Here is a 20896-nt window from a genome sequence, read left to right as displayed (position 1 = left end):
AATCTGACGAATGTCCATTATGATTCTATGGTCATATAGAAAATGATGGCAGTAAGGTGTTTTTTTTAAATGCATTTTGAATTCATTTAGTGCCTCTTGACACTAAAATTAAGGTGGAAAATGCGAATGAATGAACGTATGATCAAGAGATCAAAATACATTTATTGGGTAAAGTGAAAAATTTGTTTCGTTTTCCGCGATAGACGGCTTTAGTTGGAAATAATAGTTAGCTACCAGTGAACTCTGGTGACACTTCAAGCATTGTTTTTACGGTATAATCAAAGAAATTGGTCAAGTGGTTCGAAAGTTATTTGAGTTTGAAAATGTTACTCCACTAATGAAAAAATTGCTATATTTTGCAATATTATTATGCGCAGTTTTATGAAAAAAATTATGCTGTATAAGAAGAAGGTACTTTATCAAAATCTGCTGCTCCGAAATGATTCGATCGTTTTCGTTCTGTTAATTTTGATGTGAAATCAGGCTGCAAGGTTTAGACACATCATTTGGATGTTCTTCTCTAATTCATTAAAACAATAACTAAAATATCAAACTATTAAATTTGGTTTTTCAATTGATAATATCTGTTTAATATAAAATAAATTTTACAAATATGAACATTAAGGGGGCGATTTACATATAAAATGCAACTCCACTCATATGTTATTGAGCCATATCACAAAGCTGCAGTTATGACAAGATTGTGACAGTATTTAGTGCCACTTTGTATGAGAAGTAACATAGCTCCTGCACAACATTGTTCTAATTTCACGGCAGAGGCAGCCACTTTTGTTTTTTCCATGTCGAACGAAAAAAAAATTAAAATATTATTTATACGCCTTCAAGAGATCATATTTTAAATGCTAATCGTTACTATTTTATAATAGATTGAGAAAATGTTAGCAGATTTTAGCAGATGTGTAACTACAATTTTTAGCAAACTTTTTAAGAAAAAAATTTATCCCGATTGGTGTAGACTTCTACTATTCAGTTGATTATAAAAAGTTTCTATTACATCCGTATTTTATTTCTAAGTTCACAATAAGCAAGATCCAAATAATAATGTTCCCGAAATGTTATAATTACAGAAACTGTTGTAAATTTAATTACCAAATGTAAAACTATTGATTTTACATTACGTCAATTTATCTTCGTATAATTTTAAGTCTGGAAGATAATTAGCTATTCAGAAAATGATGAAAAACATAATTATAATCGAACCAAATTACCTATTATTTGCAACATCAGACCATCAATTTCGTCTAAATTTAGTTGTGCAAATTTGAGCAAACGGTACACATTCCCGTAAATATTTGCAAAGTATTTGCAATTAAAATATCGTTATCATGACAAATCTTTTCTAGAAAAATTCCGCATATTTTATGTCACCTTAAATACTATTATAATATAAAGGACTCATAAAATATATGTTGGATATTTTTTTGCTATTTTTATAAAACATATGAAATGAGGTAAACATGGTTAATTAAATATAATTAAATTAAATATATATTATGTAAATATAAACAAAATTTCGACAAATTTCTGTCCTACTAAATACATAATAATATAATGCATACAAATGCAATATAATTTTTATTTTTAATAAAATTATAAATTGACTTTTATTTTAATTTCAAGTGTATAATTATGAATTTTTATTAGACTAAAATATCTTAATAAAATCTATAGTTTTTCAAATTAAAACTGCTTTTTGGAAATTAAATATTTCTTTTTATGCATATTGCACTTGTAGAAATTTTTCTCATTTGGTTATTGATTCTGATTTTTTCCAATATTCAAAAATGAAAGATGAGTAATGATTCGTATGATTGCAGATATTTGCTATAAAATAGTTAAAACGTTTTATGCAATATCAATATACAAAAAATACTAAAATTTTAATATCGAGATAAATTTGGTTTTTTGATAAGGTTTATATGAAAATATTTGGTAACACAAAATATGTAAAATATTATATACCAATTATTTGCTTAAATTTTTTTATTTATTTTACTCTAATATTTTTTTATAGACTTTATTACCTTGTGCACAAACTGGGTTGTCCGATTTTTCAATTTTGAGTGGACCACCCTGTACCATAAATAATTTTTCAAACAACCAATTCTGATGCCTGTTTTCTAATCTAATAAACGAAAAACATATACTTTTATCAAGGATTTTATGCAAATTTCCATTACACGTGTCTGTAAAACTTGTTCGTTTAATTTATGGGTCAGAAAGAAATTTTCTGTGCGCAAAACATCCAGAATCCTTGAACTACTATAAATTATTATTTCATCTTTGCCTGCACGTGGTTCCGATGTTGGAGTGACAGAAATTGCTCTCGAATTATAGTGCTTTTGTATCCATACAAACGCATTATATTATATATCTTGCTCTAGTGCAAACAATTTGAGAAAATAACATATTTTTACATTATCTTTATTTACAAATTAACTATTTGTTGAGTAGCCCCATGAGGCATATGTGCACACTTTGGAAAAATGTAGAAATTTGCAAATGCGTAATGAAGTGGTTTAAATGACAATATCAGGGATTTAAAACTACTGGTATTCGCCACTCTAGGATTCATGCAATATATGTAATTGTATTGATAAAAAAATACTTTATACTTGATTATATCGATTTTTTTATCTAACATTGTTCGATGACACTGATCAGAATAAAAAAGTTGCATGTATTGGGTGTACAACATTTGTTTTCAATGTATTTTTTACCGTTGAATACAAATCTAAAGACATTAGGGGTAAAACTTCAAAAACTAAAAAAAAATAAAAACACCAACATTGTCTTCGATCTAGCAATTTTTCTAAATGATCTATGAAACGAATTTCTGCAATGCTTTTGTCATTTTTGGTGAGTATCTTTCAGTGTTTTTCAGCATTAATTTGCAAACATATTTTTAAATAACAATGGGAAGTAAATATGAAGCAATAAAAGGGCTAGAAAATCACATAAATTATAAGATTTTAGTTATCAAGTAGAGCAACTTAAACCAGTGATTTTGTCGTTTTTTATATTTTTCAGTAAATCCCCAATTTCAATTCGTGTTCAACCTTAAAAAACGCATTAGAAAACATATCGCATACCTCATATAGGCGACTATTTTTAATTTTGTGGACCTGTGTTATTGTACTGCAAAGATTTGATAGTTTTGTTTTGTGAAGCAAAAACAGAAACCTCATGATCATTATTTATATCAATTTAAAATGTTTTATAAATTTATTTATTGAATACATAATTGATATAAAAATATAAAAATAAAAATTTGATAAATATAAACACTTAATTAAATGGGGATTTAAAAAAGATAATTTAAGAATGATAACTTAATTCAACATTTAAGGTGAAATATATTCAACTTGAATTAAAATTTAGTTTAACGTGACTAGCAAATACTACCATTTAATACAAAAAGTATTAATTGGGATGTCCATTCTTGTGAGAAGTGTGAGAAAATATATTTTAAATAAAAATATGACTATGGAATTTAATCGGGCACGAGATGTGGTTTAACTTTTTACTGATTTTTATTACAGAATTCTATATATTCTATAATGAAATTTCAAATTAATTTTTGTAGTTTGGTTTTGAATAAGATTTCATTTATAATTTTTCTACCTTTATAATTAAAACGAGAATATATATCAGAGAAAAATACTTTATTATTTACTAGTGACTAATTAATTTTTGACTATTAATAAGCTACATACTATGAATAAGTTTTTTTTATTCGGTTGCAAGTAACTGCATTCTGTAAAATATTTTTTTTATATTTGGTTAAATATCGTTAAATTGTTTATTTATTTAATAAATAACAATTGATCAATAATTATAAATATTTTTTCGAGCTATTTAATTATGCACAATTTCTTTTACTTTTTATAAAAATGCACCAAAATTTGTAAATTTCTCCCTCTAAAATGTAAAACTAAATTTAAAGCAACCATAATTTAAAAAAAGAAGAATTGTGAAATAATTATTGATTGAAGCAATCATAATATTTGTTATATTTAACTGTATTCAAATCGATTCAAAACCCTTTCAAGAGTTATATCTTTATACTTTGCATTCTAAGTATCAGACAACCTCTTTTAAAAAACATTTTAAATATAATGCTTCCTAATATCATTTTGTAATAAAAAAAATAATAAATTTGAGCTGCCTCGCAATAAACAGTCATTGAACCCATTTTAGGCACTCTGCAAAATTAGATATGTAATATATTTAAAAAATATTAATTAACAGTTTTTGCATTTACACAATTTATTTAAATAATTTGTTATAAATATTTAGAATGACGTCGTATTAAAATTAATTAATTAGTGTCACAACTCCCAGCTAAGTAAATATAATTTTTATTTCTTTATCATGTAGCAATCTAATTCTAAAACTAACTTTTAAAATATTTCTCAAAATTGATGTTTGCTTATGATATAAAGAGATCAAGAAAAGAATACTTAACCTAATTTAAAATAAGGCGTATCACTGAAGGCAACGCGAATAATTTTATAATATCAAGTTCACATATGTAAATATGTCAAGCAGGCAATGTAAACAAGCTTAAATTCTAAGAAAAATAAAATATTTATTAACATAAATTATCTTGATTTAAAAATTAATTTATGCTAGTACAATACTATCTTCTGCACATTTTCTGTAATCACTAACCATTAATTTCATTAAATAATTGTACTTTGTTATTAATTGAATTTTATATATTGTTTTAAAAATTGAAATTGAAGTTATGAATCTACACTATCTAAAATATTATATTCAAAAATATATAGAGCAAATATTATATACACGTATAGTAAACGCTTATAATTATAAATATTTATATCGAGAAGTTTATTGCTTATTAAAATCTAATTAGAATAAAAATTTATGAAAATATTATCTTATCATATAAAAAGTATTGGTTATTTTTATTGTTATGCTAATTGCTTTTGAGTAGATTAATACTAATAATTTTGAAGTAGATTAATACTTAAATTATTTGCCAAAGTTTTGAGGGCAATGATCACTTAACATTGCCCATAATACTGCTAGATTTTGAAAATTGGATCATTTTGTTAACACCAAGAATTGTCTTAATATTAAGAGTTATCACGACACACCTATTTCCAAACATTTATATTTTGCAAAAACATTTTTAAGTTTTGAATGTTCTTCAATTTATTACTGAGTTTATATATTAAAATCTTGCCTAAATTTAAATAAATAGAATAATTGTTTTAAAAACAAACATTTATGCTATTTTTGGTTGATAATTGCAAATTGATGATTTTCGCTCAAATAGTCAATTAGTCAATTAGAAGTCGTATGAAATTTTGCATGTATATATGAAATTCTTTAAAATTCAGAAAATGGGAAAAATAATTCTAGAAATTTTCAAACTAATAGAAAATATTACTATATACCGTTGTTAAAAAATATATTAAAAAATTAATTCCAGAATCAATTAATATCAAAAACAAATAATCAATATAGAGTGGAGCGGAGCTTAAAGGTCTGCGGGTGAAAAAGTCCACTCCCATTATCTAAAAATAAGTGAAGTATAGAATTTTCTAACGATACTATTTTAAAGTAGAGAGCGTAATATGTCTTAACTAATGTAGATATTATCTTATAAAATCCTTCTAACATATAAAATTAAATGTTCGATCAGATTTTAGAAAAATAATATATAAAATATCTTACTATAATTAAGCATTAATTGAACATAGTTCAATTTTGTGCCCCCCCCCCCACACTAAAATTTTATTAAGTGGAAAAGGCATATTTTTAATAAATAATTGTTTTCTCATTCAAACCAGTATTAGTAATAATAAATTTGGTAGATTATTAAATTAACAACATCAAAACATGCGTGCGTAAGTAAATATTTGGATTTCAAATATAGTAACTTTTGTTGTTGAATTTTATTTTAGTAAATAGTTACTAAGTTGTTTGTATAATATACAAGAATAGTTTGGAAAATTTGTTATCATCACTTCGTCTGTTGTTTTTTTGCCGGTAACTATTTATTAATTAATATAACTCGTAAGAACTAAGTAAATGTAAAATTAAGGTAAATGTGTAGTTTAAAAAGTTTGGATACTGTTTCTATATATAGGGTAGGGCGGGGCTAGTTGAGCAAATTTTTACTTAAACGGATGTAGCTCTTCAATGAAAAGTCTCAATAAATTGTTATACGGCTTAATGGATTTGTGGTTTATCGCTTAACAAAAGTGTTAATACTATTTTTTGGTAATAAGTAATATTTAAAAGCTACAGCTGTTTAAATGCAAAAAGTCAAGTATGCTCAATGTACCCCATAGGTGGGGCAAGTTGAGCACTAAGAAAGTATAATGAAATCATAGGTTCAATGTCGATTAGTGATGAAATAAAATAAGGTTTTAATAACCAGTTCTATATTTATAGTCTTTATTGACAGAGAAAACAAAACTTATAGTAATTTGCTTTGAATAATTAACGAAAAGTAGAATCAACAAAACAATATCGTGTCTTGGGAATTATTTTACCATTATATTCAGTATTTTTGTTTAAAATCATTATTTCTTTATATTATTACTTATAGACTTAGCTTAAATTTTTAAAATAATAATTAATTTCTGCAAGTTAATGGTAATTATCTTAGTGACAGAACAAGTTTAGCAACTATGCTCAACTAACCCCAACTCGGAATTTCAAAATAAAAGTGAGTTTATAAAAAAACCGTGAGAATTATATACAGAATCTCTGTGCATATTAAAAGTACTATAATTATATGGAAGAATAACATTTACCTGATTAAAAATAAATAATATTTGACTAAACCAGACGAAAACTCGTGATGAATTACTTTTTTTACTTTTTGGTCTCAAAATAAACAAAACGCCCGTGAGCCTCACTCATTTGTCCAGCGGCCACTAGCGATCACGGGATGTTTATTTCTCCCAAGCGGTGAATAGTTTTCGAGATATTTCGATTGCTCAACTTGCCCCTATGCTCAACTAGCTTCGCTCTACCCTAACTGTTTCTAAACGTAACAAATTAAAAGAGAGAATTGATTGTGTCTATTAACCTTCAGAATTTAATCAATATTCAGTAAATAATAAATAATTAACCAATTAATTTCTAATCCGAAGTGTCGGAATCACTACTGTATTGATCTACGAGCAAAGGCTCGGGTCAGCTTGGCCCCGGACTCCGTCTGTGTCTATACCGCGGGGTGGACACGAACCGCGCCGGACGCGGCATCTTGAAGCTCCTCAATTCTTCAGAACAGTTGCAGCAAATGTCGAATCTTGCGAATATTATTAGACCTTAAAACATTATTTAATTAGTATTGTAATTAATAGTCACATGCACATTCAAGTTTTACTTAATATAAATTAATACTAGTAGTACATGGTGTCGTCCCTTAAGACAAAGGGCTCAAACTTCCTGTATAAAAAATTAAACTGTTGGAAAAAGATTCAATTTTTTTTCAGAACTTTGGAAAATAAGATTTTTGAGATTTTTAAAATTTTTGAAAAAGATTTATCTTTTAGAAGAATTGGAATTTTTTTATACATTGTTGGAAATTTTGAACTTTTTTGAAAGCAATTGCGATACGTTAGCTGCGAGAAAATGAAATATTGAAGCGCGTGAGCGTCGTGTCGCAGGATAACTGGTAAAAATTGGTACAGAACCCATAAAAATGTAAAAACATTGTTTTTATTAATAAAATATGTGATAATTTGATGTGCATATGTATAATGATCACTTTTGACCACTAACTGGCTATTTTTTTTTACTTTTTCTATTAGATCTCCGAAACTGCTACACCTGCCTTTCCAAAAATTTCATGAGTTTTTGTCTATACGAATTAAATTTTTTTTTTGAATTATCAAATTACGACGCTCCGTTCTCTCAAAAATTGAGTTATCATTTTTGGCACATTTTGCCCCGTATCTTCGGAATGGCTGAACCTGCCTTTACCAAAAACTAATCAGCACTGTATGACAAAATATTCAGAAACCTTTAAAACGTAAAGATATATAATAAAAATTTTCTTTTTCAATTTTTTGCGATTTCTATAACTTACCCTACGGAAAGTTAATAAATACCATAACCGTATCAAGTAGGTAAATGCAAGGAAGAATTAATACCAACTTAATTTAGAGAAACTTATTTTTCAATGCAAGTACAGATAATTATCTTGAAAACGTTTACACAAATTGATATTACCACAAAATTGAATTACAATTGTGTCATTTTCTTCAGCTACGAACGTCACCTATAGGCTAAAACATGTCTATAGACTTCTATAGACGACATCCAGTGTTTTGATCTTTGCATCAATATTTATCAATACTAGTTAAATTATTAAGTTTTCCAATTTGTTATTATAACTTTTAGCTCTTCACAAGTGTAGTTTTTAATATATTTTAATTAAGTATTTGAAATGCCTAAAATATGTTTTGTAATGTTGTTACACCCTTTGTATCATTTATGTAAGTAGTAAGTACCTGCAGTAATCCATATTGTTATAGCAGGCCAAGTATCTGGCATAATTTCAGCAATTAGCAGAATCGATATTATTATTACTGTAATTGCGGCACATGTTGCAAAACCTTCAGAAGGGCGACGTGGAATCCACCAAAACAGACCAGTTATAAATATCAATACTGCAAAAAAAAACAAGTTTTTATATTATGTTAGAGGAAAAAATTACTTTAAATTAAATACAGACTCTTTGTCAATTTATATGAGCAAAACAATAGCAAATAATTGGGGTTTATATGAAACGAATATTGTTAAATTTATTATTAATGCTCACCTATAGAAAATGAGATCGCAGCTTCTGTCATCTCCAGAATTACTGCAGTTGCAAAAATGGCACTAACACAACTTACACAAGTTATAAGTACTACTGATCTTCTCCATGTGGCTGTTGTAGGAGCTTTGGTTTCGACAATCGGTTGCAAAATCTATAAAAATACAAACGATTTAAAAAGAAAACTTATAGTAAATATGTAAAATAATCCGATGTGAATAACAAATTTATTTTTTTTACATTTTCTTAATTGAAGCACATTTCATAATAATGATAATATTGATTGAACTGAAACCAGATAAACCAGCAATGAATTATTTCAGAATATTTAATTAATTCTGATCATTAACAATATTATTCATTTATAATATCATTTTTCAATCGAATTTTTGTAGTTTAAATTTTTGCATATTTTTATGTTTCAGAAGTTTTTGTGCATTTTGCCATACCTCAGAAAAAATGAATGTATGTGTATGTATGTGTGGATACAATTTTTTGTCGACGTTTTCGGGAGCACCGCTCAACTGATTTGAATGATTCAAATTCAAATTCAATTCAAACGTAATGATAAAAAGACATAATTGATAAGACGTGATAATTAGTTTTTGGCAAAGACAGGCCCAGCCATTTCAGACATAATAGGCTAAAAGTGTAAAAACTGTCAGTTTTTTAGAGAACAAAGCATTCAATTCGAATGATTCAAAAAACATTTAACTTGTGAAGATACGACGATCAGTTTTTGTGAAAAGCAAAGAACAATTTTTTTTATTCCAAACATTTTTTATTATTTCTAACTTCCCGAAGGAGAAGTTTGTTTTCATAAAAAAATCCGATTCGCTAATTTTATGTTTTCTCGACGTTTCAAGCCATTCTGAATCGAGTGAGACTAAATTTGGAAAAAGTATGTGTGTGTGTGTGTGAACAGATTTTTTTGCCGTAAATCGACGGCTGGGCCGATTTCAAAAATTTAAAAGCCATTCGATGTATCTCGACGAGGACTATTATTTGTCAGTTTGGTGGGACGATCGGCCGAGACGTTTCTTTATAAATAGCAGAAAAGTGAAAAAATTTTCGTCTACGTTTTAGCCAGTGGTGTTGTCGAGCCGGAACGCGCCGGAACGTCGTTCCGGCAAATCATTTTTGGGAAGGAACGCGTTCCGGCAAGAAAAAATATAGAAAAATCGCTACATACAGAAAATGATTTAATAAGTAAATTTTATAAATTATTATTCAACTAATTTTTATTAAATGTTCTTATTATTGAAATAAACATACATATATGTGCACACAATGGGTTTTGTAATAATTTTTGTTTCTTTTCTTTTCGAACGGAACCGGAAAAAACATGAGAACAGGTTTTTGAACCGGTTTATGAACCAGTTTTTAAATTTTAGCGTTCCCACAAAAAATATTAGCACAACACCACTGGTTTTATCAAAGTCGTTTTTAATTTAGTTACAAATTGAGGTGTATGAACTGAAATATTAATTACAATACAGTAGTGTATTTCAAATTTCACATATGTTACTTTAAGACCGAAAAATGGCTGATGCCCGATTATTTCGGATATAAGTTGGCCTTGTTTCGGACATAGCGGGCGTTAGTCGAATAAAATAAATAATTAATAAAAATATAAATATAATGGAAATTGATTGTAGCGAAAAAAGCAATTCTATAAATACAAAAGCATAAGAACTGCAAAAAAATGTAATATTTTAATAATTGGATGAATTTTTTGCCGTCTAAGGCTTGTAAATTTTTACAATCCAACATTTATTGGTAATTTTTTTTAATCATTGTTTTATTGACATTTATTTATTGGTAAATTAGTTGACAATTTATAGCAAAAAAGTTACCCTGATATTTCAATAAACTTATTGTCTAAATTTTGGCCTACAATTTGAGATTTGTATTCATATTCATAGAAACTTTGATCTTTTAAAAATCTGATGAAGGTGCTGTGGAATTAGTGATCACTCAATTATTGATTAACCTGGTAGTAGATTAAAAATTGTACTCCTAGACTAGTAATTCCCAACGTGGGGCACACGCCCCAAAGAAAAATCCATTTTTTTAAATTCAAATGGGGGAGGCAAATTAAAAAATTACACGACTTTAACCCACTTGCTTTGGGTGATTTGAATGTAATTTGTAAATACTGTTAAAAATTCGTTAAATATATTATGATCATTGTTTAGTTTAAGTGAGCACAGGATGCATGTGCGATTCATATAATATTTCCATATATATTTCCATAGCTTAGGTAAATAAGCATTCCTTTTTAGGTCTAATGCAAACTTTCTTATTATTACGGATTATAGAAAAATTCCAAATTCTGTATGTATTAGTCTGTATATTTATAAATTGCCATCCCTTCCAGACAGCGGTATAATAATTTTTATATTATATTTTTAAATTTAGAATTTTTAGAATTCAGTAAGGTTCGAGACTAAGAACATCTTAAGAAAATCAGCTCGCTCAAGTTACTCAAACATTTAATAAAATTTATAGTTCTATGTCTATTATCGCACAGTGCACACAATCGTTTAAAAGTGCACTAATTAATTCTCTATGAAGTGATAAGGGCAAAGGCAGCAGTAAGGTGTAATCGATGCCTTAACGGGTATTTTGGATATTTTAGATATTAAATACCGAGATAAAAATTCTTATAGAAAAAATAATATTTATAAATTGAATTTTTGTTCATTCGCATTTCTAATATATTTCATATCTTATATATATCATACGCTAACACCTACATCATAGGTTCCTACTCCTGTATTTTTATAGCCTTACGTATGCCTATAGGTTGTATTCTATACTACACGCTTTACATCTATACCATACGCTATATTTTATCATATACTCTCAAATCCCTACATTGTATACCGAATACACCTAACCTATATCTACTATATATCCTATTACCTATAATTTCCTTTACACGCTACATTAACCCTACCGAGAATCGAACCCGGGTCCGCCACGTGACACGCGGCGACCTTATCCACTACACCACCGTAACGCTACAATCAACCGACTTTTTTCGCGTGTCGTCGCGCCACCTTAGTATTAATTATCTAATTAATTAGAAAATGACCCGCGGTAACAACAGTGCGTCCCATATTATATTATTGGTGGGGGTATCCGATAGGGTAGTGGTTAAGACGCGCGACTGCCACGTGGAGGTCTCGGGTTCAAATCCCGGTGTAGACAATAGATAGGTAGAGATATTAAAAAAAAATACATAGGGCGTAAGGTAAACCTATATAATATAGGTGAATATATAAATTAGACAGTAGTATTTATAAGAAGTAAAAGGTATGTAGGTATATAATAAGTTAATGACGGTATAGGTATCTCACGGTATGATAGATAATAGATATCTATATATGATATACAATAATATAGTATACAATAGTATACAGTAATACATAGGTCGTAAGGTAAACCTATATAATATAGGTATTTCTATAAATTAGACAGTAATATTTATAAGAAGTAAAAAGAGTATGTAGGTATACAATAAGTTAATGACGGTATAGGTATCTCACGGTATGATTGATAATAGATATCTATCTATGATATACAATAATATAGTATAGTAAGATAGGTAATAGGTTATCTATCATGTTATTAGGTTAAGTCCTATAAAGTATTGTAATAAATTTTGAGTACTTTTATATCATAATAAATACCTGTAAGTATTAATGAATACAAATAATACCACAATAAATATAATTAATGTTATTAAAGAATATAAATTATGTACTCAATGATTCCCTCATACTTGTACAATTTAATGTATAGACTAGCTGTATATAAGAGAGTTAATTATATAAGAAGTCAATATATTAGATTTGTGAGTTCTTATCGAAATATATCAAATTTTTTGAACTGGATTTTAAATTTATATATATCATGATATATATCATGGTCTTATAGAACTTACTGTAATATTACTGCCTTACGACAAGTAGTTTAATTTTAAAAATTATCAAAGTTTGAGAAAATGAGTAGTTTTTTTGACGTTTGTTAAAATTAAAATTAGACGTTTCACTCACTTGGTATTACGATAGAGTACTTAGTCTCAATGAACATACTAAATTATTAAATTCCTACAAAAACTGGTTCAATTTTAATTACTTTTAATCAATCATAAATTAATTTATATTTTATTAATTAAGTCAATTATTTACACATATCAGGAAGTTCGTGTAACTTGCCTCAAGGCTAAATACCAAATCAACTAGTTTATTTTTGATTTGTGCTTTTATTAAACTTTAAATTATTCAAACTGTAGGTTAAAACTTCAGAAAGATCTCTGATATATACTTGATGTATTGCATTACTGATTCTAGACACATGTTTCTAGTTAATTGTATATTCTACACTTACTGAAACATCCTGTTTATATTCGTCAACGGCTGCATCTATATCTGTGGAGTCGCTGTGCCGATCAGCCCCCGATACCAAGGCCGATTCTAAAAGCTCCGGACTCGAGAAGGGGCTACGCGCGTCTCGGTTCGGACTTTCCGGGCAAGTCGGACTTAGCGGGGAAGACGGCTCGCCCAGTAGCAACCATTCTCGTTCTCGTTCTGATGATAATTTATTATAATAGTTATTAGATAATAGTAATGGATATCTAAATTGCGGGTAATTACAGCTTTATTTACTATAGGTCATTACATTCATGAATTATAATATTTTTAACTTTCCGTATAGTAAGTTATAGTAATCGTTCAAAAATCGAAAATGAATTTTTTTGCATATCCTCAGGTTTCAGAGGTTCCTGAGCATTTTGGCATATCTTAGAAAAATGGTTGTGGGTGTGTATTCGCGTGTATATGTATGTATGAATATAATTCGTTCACATTTTCTGGAACACCGATTTGAATTATTTAAAAAGCATTCGTTTTCTATTGATAAAGAGACTGATAAGTTTTTGGAAAATGACAAGTGCAGAAAATGACAATCAAGTTTTTAAGAGCGCGGAGCATTTCATTTGAATGATTCTAAACATTCAATTCGTATTTTTTTTAATTTTTTGAATTACAATATTTGTTATTCAATTAGGAATGATGGGGTGAAGTAGTGATTAGTTTTTGGCAAAGACAGGTCCAAACGTTTTAGAGATAAGGAGCTAAATGTGCAAAATATAGTATTTTTTGAGAGACGGAAGCATCCGAGTTAAATGATTCAAAAAACCTCTTACTTGAATTGACAAAACGATTGTTTTTATGGAAAGAAAAATAAAATCATTTTTTTTCTTTTCCAATTTTTTTTTAAATATCAAAAATAAGTCGGATTTTAATTTTTATTCTAGCTAAAGCCCGAATCACACGAGGCTTGTTTTGCTGCTTTATGGCTCTGCTTGCCAGGTAGCTGGCGGTCGAGGGTCCAAAATGACGTCATAGCGAACTCGCTTTCTTGCCAGCATGCTGGATTTTGACATTAGAACGTGTGCTATTTTTCGAGATGGATTTGCCCGTCCGGACCAATTGGGAAGCAGTATTTTGTCACATGGTTCATCATGTGACTGCACTGCTGTCAAACTTGAAGAAAGAGTACGACATATTTTGGAAATAGTTATGAAATCAATGTCAATTGATCGGCCTCGGACAAAAACATATAGTTTTTTTAAATTTTATTTAATTTAGATCATTTAGATAATTTAAAATAATATAAACGTAAATGATAAATGATATCCAAAAACATTTTCTATTTTATTTAAGTATAAATATTTTTTTATATTTTTTTATATATAGAAGCATTTTGATTTTAATTTATTTTAATTATTTCATTTATTGGAGAAATATTATTGAATATTATATTTCTAAAATTCACAAAAAAATATTAAAAATTAATTAATATTAAAATTAAAATATATATTTATAAAGTTTACTAAAACAATAATTAAATTTTTACAATATTATTTATTATTTGTATTGATTTTATTTATTTTTACTAATAATGTTTCAATAAATAATTTTAATTCAGATTTATGAAAATTTAAATAAATTATATAACTTTCCAATTTTTTTTAAATTATTATATTAATTATCTCTTTTCTATATTAATTTTATTGAATTGTTTTTTATTAAAATTAATGTTATTTTCTACGACCCGTGTTAAATAGAAAAAGTAAACTAAAAGTATTATTGTTAATTGTAACTAAACTAAAAGTATTGTTTAAACGAAAAATTGTGTTAAACTAAAAGTATTGTTGAATTTCGAGGTTATGTCGCACGGCACCTATTAACCACCGCTTAAAATCTAGTTCAAAAAGCCTCGTGTGATGCGTACGGCTAGAAAAATATCATGATTTACAGCGCCGTCATCGGCAAAAAAATCAAGCGGGAAATCCAGCGTCAGAAAACAAGCCTCGTGTGATTCGGGCTTAACATTCAAAAATCACTTATATAATTTTAACTTTGCTATTCAGTTTATTATTTCTTTGAAATATGAGACAATATTCTTCATTCTAACTTTCCTTCATTAAGTTCTGTTCATTTACTTTTCAAGTAAACTTATATAAACTAAAGTATAATAATATAAATTCTCTATCAAATACGAATAATGAAAGTTTTAGTGCTTATAATTATATATTTGAAAACATTTATTATTCTTCGAATATTTCATTACGGTACGGGAAGTTCCATCAACTTGCTTCAAGACACGATGTCATACACCACTAGTTTCTTTATTTTGAAACTATTATATTAGTGCATACACTTCAATTTATAGAATCAATATGTATCACATTTGTTTAATTCCATTTAGTAAGATACTATTCCATAAAATGGATTTGGTTCAAATAAAATTACAATTACTATTACTATGCATTTATAAAATGCAACCTTTTTATTATTGTTTTCTATATATTGACTTTTATAAATTAAAATTATTAACTATTATCATTTATTATAATTTGAAAAAAGAAGTATCCTACAATGTGTTAAATAAACATGTATGACATAAATACATGTTAAATAGACATACATGTTTATTTAACACCGAAAAAAAGACTTCTACGAAACTAGGACTTCTACGAAAATATCTCAAAGTGAACGGAATAGCCTCAATGCTATTTATATTCTGATTTCCATCGTCTAAGACTCAATATTATAAATTAAATGTAAGACAAGTGAATATGCTAAGCTTATATTAATTTCTTTTTCTTAGATAATATATCTCAAATAATATCTCTAAAGAAAAATATAACTTATTCATATGCTAGATAATTGCAAAACTGCATCAAACCTTTGCTGGCCTTTTAAATTTAAACTTCTACCTCTTTTATTTCTATTCATTCTGCAATTCATTTTCGATTCACAGTCATATGCACCAATGGATACCTGAATTCGATGCGATGAGTTCTTGGATTTTGATGACTTTTCTTTACCTTATTATTTTAACAAAGTTTCAATCCAAATTATATTCATTTTAATTTCAATAGTTGACAAAAATTATAGTTAACATTTTTTATGTATTACCTCTTTTATTTTCATGCGTTCTGTTCATATTTGTTCCAAAAGCTGGACAAGATACGGACGGCCTAAGAAACCAAAGAGGTCCGCGCCTGTCTTGAGATGGTTTAGGCTGATTTAGGCAACTGTAGGATGTGCCATGCTCATCTGCCATAATAATAAAAATATTACCATTTAGTACTGAGAGAAATTAATATTATGAACTATTCATTTTCATATTGTTATTATGATATTTATATGAGATTTGTATTTTTAATTTTACCTTGTGGACTAGGATGCGCCAGCTTATGTACTGCTGATAATACTTCTAAAGCTGATATCGTTCCAGATATTAATACTCCAGCTGCTGATACCCTTACCAGCACGTAGATTGGGAAAGCAAATGATAATATTGCACATAGACTTCCTGAAAATAACAATAATAAACACTATTGCAAAGTATGTGATGTGTATTAAAACTGTATCACCAAACGTACCACCAACTCAGAACTTATAATCGTTTCAGGATACTAAAAATTTATTGCTATCATTACATGGTGATACATTGTATCATAAGCTTAATTGAATAAATTTATTAAATAAATTGGCTGAGATGATTTTTCTATAACTAAAAAATCTAATCAAGATTGCTTTTGCTCCATGGTGTTTTCGTTTGTACCTCAGGAAAATGCATTTTGGAAAAGCAGGACTTTATCTCAAGAAAACCTTACAGAAGGACAAGATTGCTTTTACTCCAGGTGCTATATTTTGTACCTCAGGAAGATGCATTTTGGAAAAGCAGGAACATGTCTCAAGGAAACCTTACAGAAGTACAAGATTGCTTTTACTCTAGGTGTTTTCTTTTGTACCTCAGGAAAATACATTTTGGAAAAGCTGGAACATGTCTCAAGGAAACCTTACTGAAGGACAAGATTGCTTTTACTCCAGGTGTTTTTTTTATACCTCAGGAAAATGCATTTTTGAAAAGCAGGACTTCGTCTTACAGAAGGACGGAGGTTTTATTACTAAGACTTAAATAAAATAAAGATGGTGCAATTGTATTTTGTTAAACAATTGCTGTATTGAAATATTTTGGTGTTTTGTAACGATCATTTTAAACTTTTGTACCTCAGGAGAATGCATTTTGAAAAAGTAGGACTTTGGCTTACAGAAGGACGGAGATTTTATTACTGTTGTATTTTATTACTAAGACTTAAATAAAATAAAAGTGGTGAGTGTTTATTTAGTTTAACAGTTGCTGTATTCAATAAATTTGAAATTTTGTAACGCATCATCTAAAACAAGTTTTCTAATATACAATTGTTCATATTCTAATATTAGATTCGATGTAATACATTGATTTACTATTAATTCTCCATAGGTACTAGCCTGAAACGATAGCATGTTAATATTTATCTAATTTAAGCAATTTTTGCTTTCAACAGTATAGATCGTATTATGAATCATTATTATTTATATAGGTTTATTATGAAAAAGCTACTTGATATATGAAAAGTGTGCCTTATTTTACAACACATACATCCACAAAATATTCAGGTTGACTTAGAGGATTTGAAAAATTCTAATTCGTTACGTTTCACTGTTTGGGAAATACTTATTTTCATCAGTTTCAAGAACACAAATTTACTGACTTATTATTCACCTGTGCAACAAAGCTATTTTTCAATTCAATACACTTTATTTTTATAATTTGTGCTTTTCTGATATTCTCAAATTTCTGTTTCAAGATATATGTCTAACCTGCAACGAATATAGCAAGTACAGGACTACCAGATTCGGGGCTCTCGTACAAAAGACTCCGAGCAAGTAGACGCCAAGGTGGTGATGCCAATCTGGACAACATAGCTGGCAGGGCAGAGAACAAATCTATTATTGCTCCAGTTAATCCAACAAGTGACAAGCAACTCATTGCTACTGCAGCAGGTTCTATGCGGAATGGTTCGAGAACTGTCAGCAGGGCAGCGGCTGACGTATGTGTTCTAGAAATTGTAATATAATCTTATTATGAAAGACAACAATTTAACAAGATAAAATATTTCAGGTTCTTTTGGTGAATACAAGAAGTTTACATGCGGTCTTCCACATATGTAGATGATTACAGACAGGTTAGTAAACTTTATTATTCACAAAAAGAAAATTATTAAAAGTCGCGTATCACATATGATTTTCGGATTCAGAAATCAAAATAAGATATATTGCTGAACAAACCATTCCTCTAAAATGAATTCTGATGTCCCGTGCATTGACCCAAAGATAAGGGTTGATTTTTCAAAAAATTCCGTTTTGACCCATTTAGAGTGCCTCAATCGCGACCAAATGTATGATCGACCCCCACTAACTTTAGTAAGTTTACTAAATTGTTTGGTTGATAAGATAGAAAATTGTATGCCCTATATACTCCAATTTGCTATTTTCAATGGGAGTTGATTAAATTTATGATATAAACAGTGTAACTTGTTGAACTAAATAGTTCAGTTTTGCGACAAGTTACACAGTTTTATCTTTCTATCCAATCCAATTCTATATCTTGCAATTGTGGTGTGTTTTTACTTAAAATATTATAAATTTAGTCGTCAATGCTCATCGAAAATAGCAAATACAAGTACGTAGTCAAAGAATCTCTATGTCTAAACTAAACTTTCGAAATATCCTGATTTCTAAATTTTTGGCATTTGGATTATTTAATATTGAAAAACTGTTTTATAAGTAGTATAAGTATACTACTGCATTTTCTAGAATAAAAATAGTTTTTATATCAGATTTTATCGTGAACCTTCATCCAAAAGCCTATATTAATGTATGACCATTTATTTAATATATATTACTTTGCATAATATCAATAAATTTCCGCGATAGAATAATATTTACAATTTTAATTGCAATAACAGTATTTGCAAGAAGATAAGTACGAAAATAGCAAATGTTGAAAATAAAGAAAAACTGTAATCAGATTTTATAATCTAGAATCTGTTTATATGTAAATGACGTCTGACTCTATTGATTGACGAATGGCTAGACGAATTTTGTTTACCACTTACAATAATAGAAACTCTAAACAGACGCGATTTTTTTATATATTCTCTTACATATTATATTTAGATTTAGCAACATTGGTTTATATTCTGTAACGTAGCTTTGGGCAGTGTTATTTTTTGCTATTTGAAGAAGAATGCCGAATACAGAAACAACTAGCTGTAAGTGGAATTCTGTCTTAAGGCAATTAAGGCATCGTGCCTTAAGGCAAATTGCTGGAACTTCCCGTACCAAATATTATTAATTTTTTAAAAACGATTAACGTTTTTGAAAAAAATGTACTTTGAAAAAATAATATTTTTGAGAAACTATATATATGGACCAAAAATTACTTTTTTTTGAAAAAAAAATTTTTTTTAAAAAAAATAATTTTTTTTTAATTTTTTTTTTTTTTGAAAAAAATTTTTCTTTCTTTATTTTGACATATTGTGGAAGATTTGAACTTTTTTTCAAAGCAATCGTACTGATTTAACTGCATAGGGACAAAGGACAAATAAAGCGCGTAAGCGCCGCGTCGCTGTCTAACGCATAAGCATTGGTACGGAACCCATAGGAATGTTAACAAAATGTATACTTATTGTTAAAATCTCTATAAAATATCTGATAATTTGATGTGCATATGTCTAATGATCATTTTTGACCGCCAAATGGCTCATTTTTTTACTTTTTCCTCCATATCTCCGAAACCGCTAGACCTACCTTTATGAAAATTTGATCGATTCTTCATCTTGTCAATACAAGTGAAATGTTTTTTGAATTATTTAAATCGGGCGCTCCATTCTCTTAAAAACTGAGTTACCGTTTTCGGCACTTTTTGCCCCGTATCTTCGGAACGGCTAGACCTGCCTTCGCCAAAAACTAATCAGCACGTCTCCTTATCAATACGAATCGAATGTTCTTTGAATTATTCAAATCGGTTGATCCGTGTTCCCGAAATCGTCGACGAAAATTTGTATCCGCACATACATACACACACGTACATACATACACACACACATACACACACACATACACACACACACACTAATTAGGTCGATTGATACAGCATATAGCCTGGCATTGAAAGAATATACGGCAACCCCCAAAGCTCTCGCAATGACAGTGCAAACTACACAGACCTCTCCCGAGAAAACTATTAAACCGGGTGTAACTCAGACGCCAATTCCTAAGACCCAGGAGCAAAACACAAACAAAAGGTTGCTATCTTCACTTAGTCCCACCTCTGACGCGGAAACGCATCCGCCTAAAAAATCGGCTGTAGAAAATAACTGGACGAAAGTGGTTCGAAAAAGTTCGAAGAAGAAAGGAGCCCGAGATCCGAAAGAAACCTTGGAGGAAACCGAGAAACCGAAAACCGAAAAAATCGATACAAATGATAGTGCTAAGCACAGAAACAACCATCATAGGACAACTCGGAGGAAACATAGAACCAAGGCTGTTCTGGTTCAACCAGCTGAAGGACGAACGTACGCTGACATCCTTAAGGAGATCAAGGAAAAAGTAAACCCGACAGAGACTGGCGTGGACATAAAGTCCATCAAAC

General features: G+C 28.7%; 1 protein-coding gene across 1 annotated transcript; it reads right to left on the bottom strand.

The window, feature by feature from the left end:
* Positions 1-8499: 8499 nt before the first annotated feature.
* Positions 8500-20401, bottom strand: LOC113366999. The gene is made up of 7 exons (XM_026608635.1): positions 20397-20401; positions 18061-18299; positions 16583-16726; positions 16327-16500; positions 13229-13428; positions 8834-8984; positions 8500-8681 (listed from the first exon to the last, which is right to left on the bottom strand). The coding sequence occupies exons 1-7, from the start codon at positions 20399-20401 to the stop codon at positions 8500-8502; spliced, it is 1095 nt and encodes a 364-aa protein (XP_026464420.1).
* Between the last annotated feature and the right edge of the window lie 495 nt (positions 20402-20896).

Source organism: Ctenocephalides felis, unplaced genomic scaffold (genome assembly GCF_003426905.1).
Source record: "Ctenocephalides felis isolate EL2017-DRISC unplaced genomic scaffold, ASM342690v1 CF-g0.4_SCAFFOLD_01170, whole genome shotgun sequence".
NCBI classification, from domain to species: domain Eukaryota; kingdom Metazoa; phylum Arthropoda; class Insecta; order Siphonaptera; family Pulicidae; genus Ctenocephalides; species Ctenocephalides felis.
Note: the sequence above shows the minus strand (reverse complement) of the source record. Positions and strands in the feature narration are given on the sequence as shown.

What these genes read in the sequence shown, in the direction of transcription:
- LOC113366999 (XM_026608635.1), bottom strand. An exon ending in GGCGCATCCTAGTCCACAAG is followed by an intron (nt 16,501 to 16,582) that starts GTAAAATTAAAA and finishes AATTTCTCTCAG; the next exon opens with TACTAAATGGTAATATTTTT. An exon ending in TGCGATCTCATTTTCTATAG is followed by an intron (nt 8,682 to 8,833) that starts GTGAGCATTAAT and finishes TTTTTTTTGCAG; the next exon opens with TATTGATATTTATAACTGGT.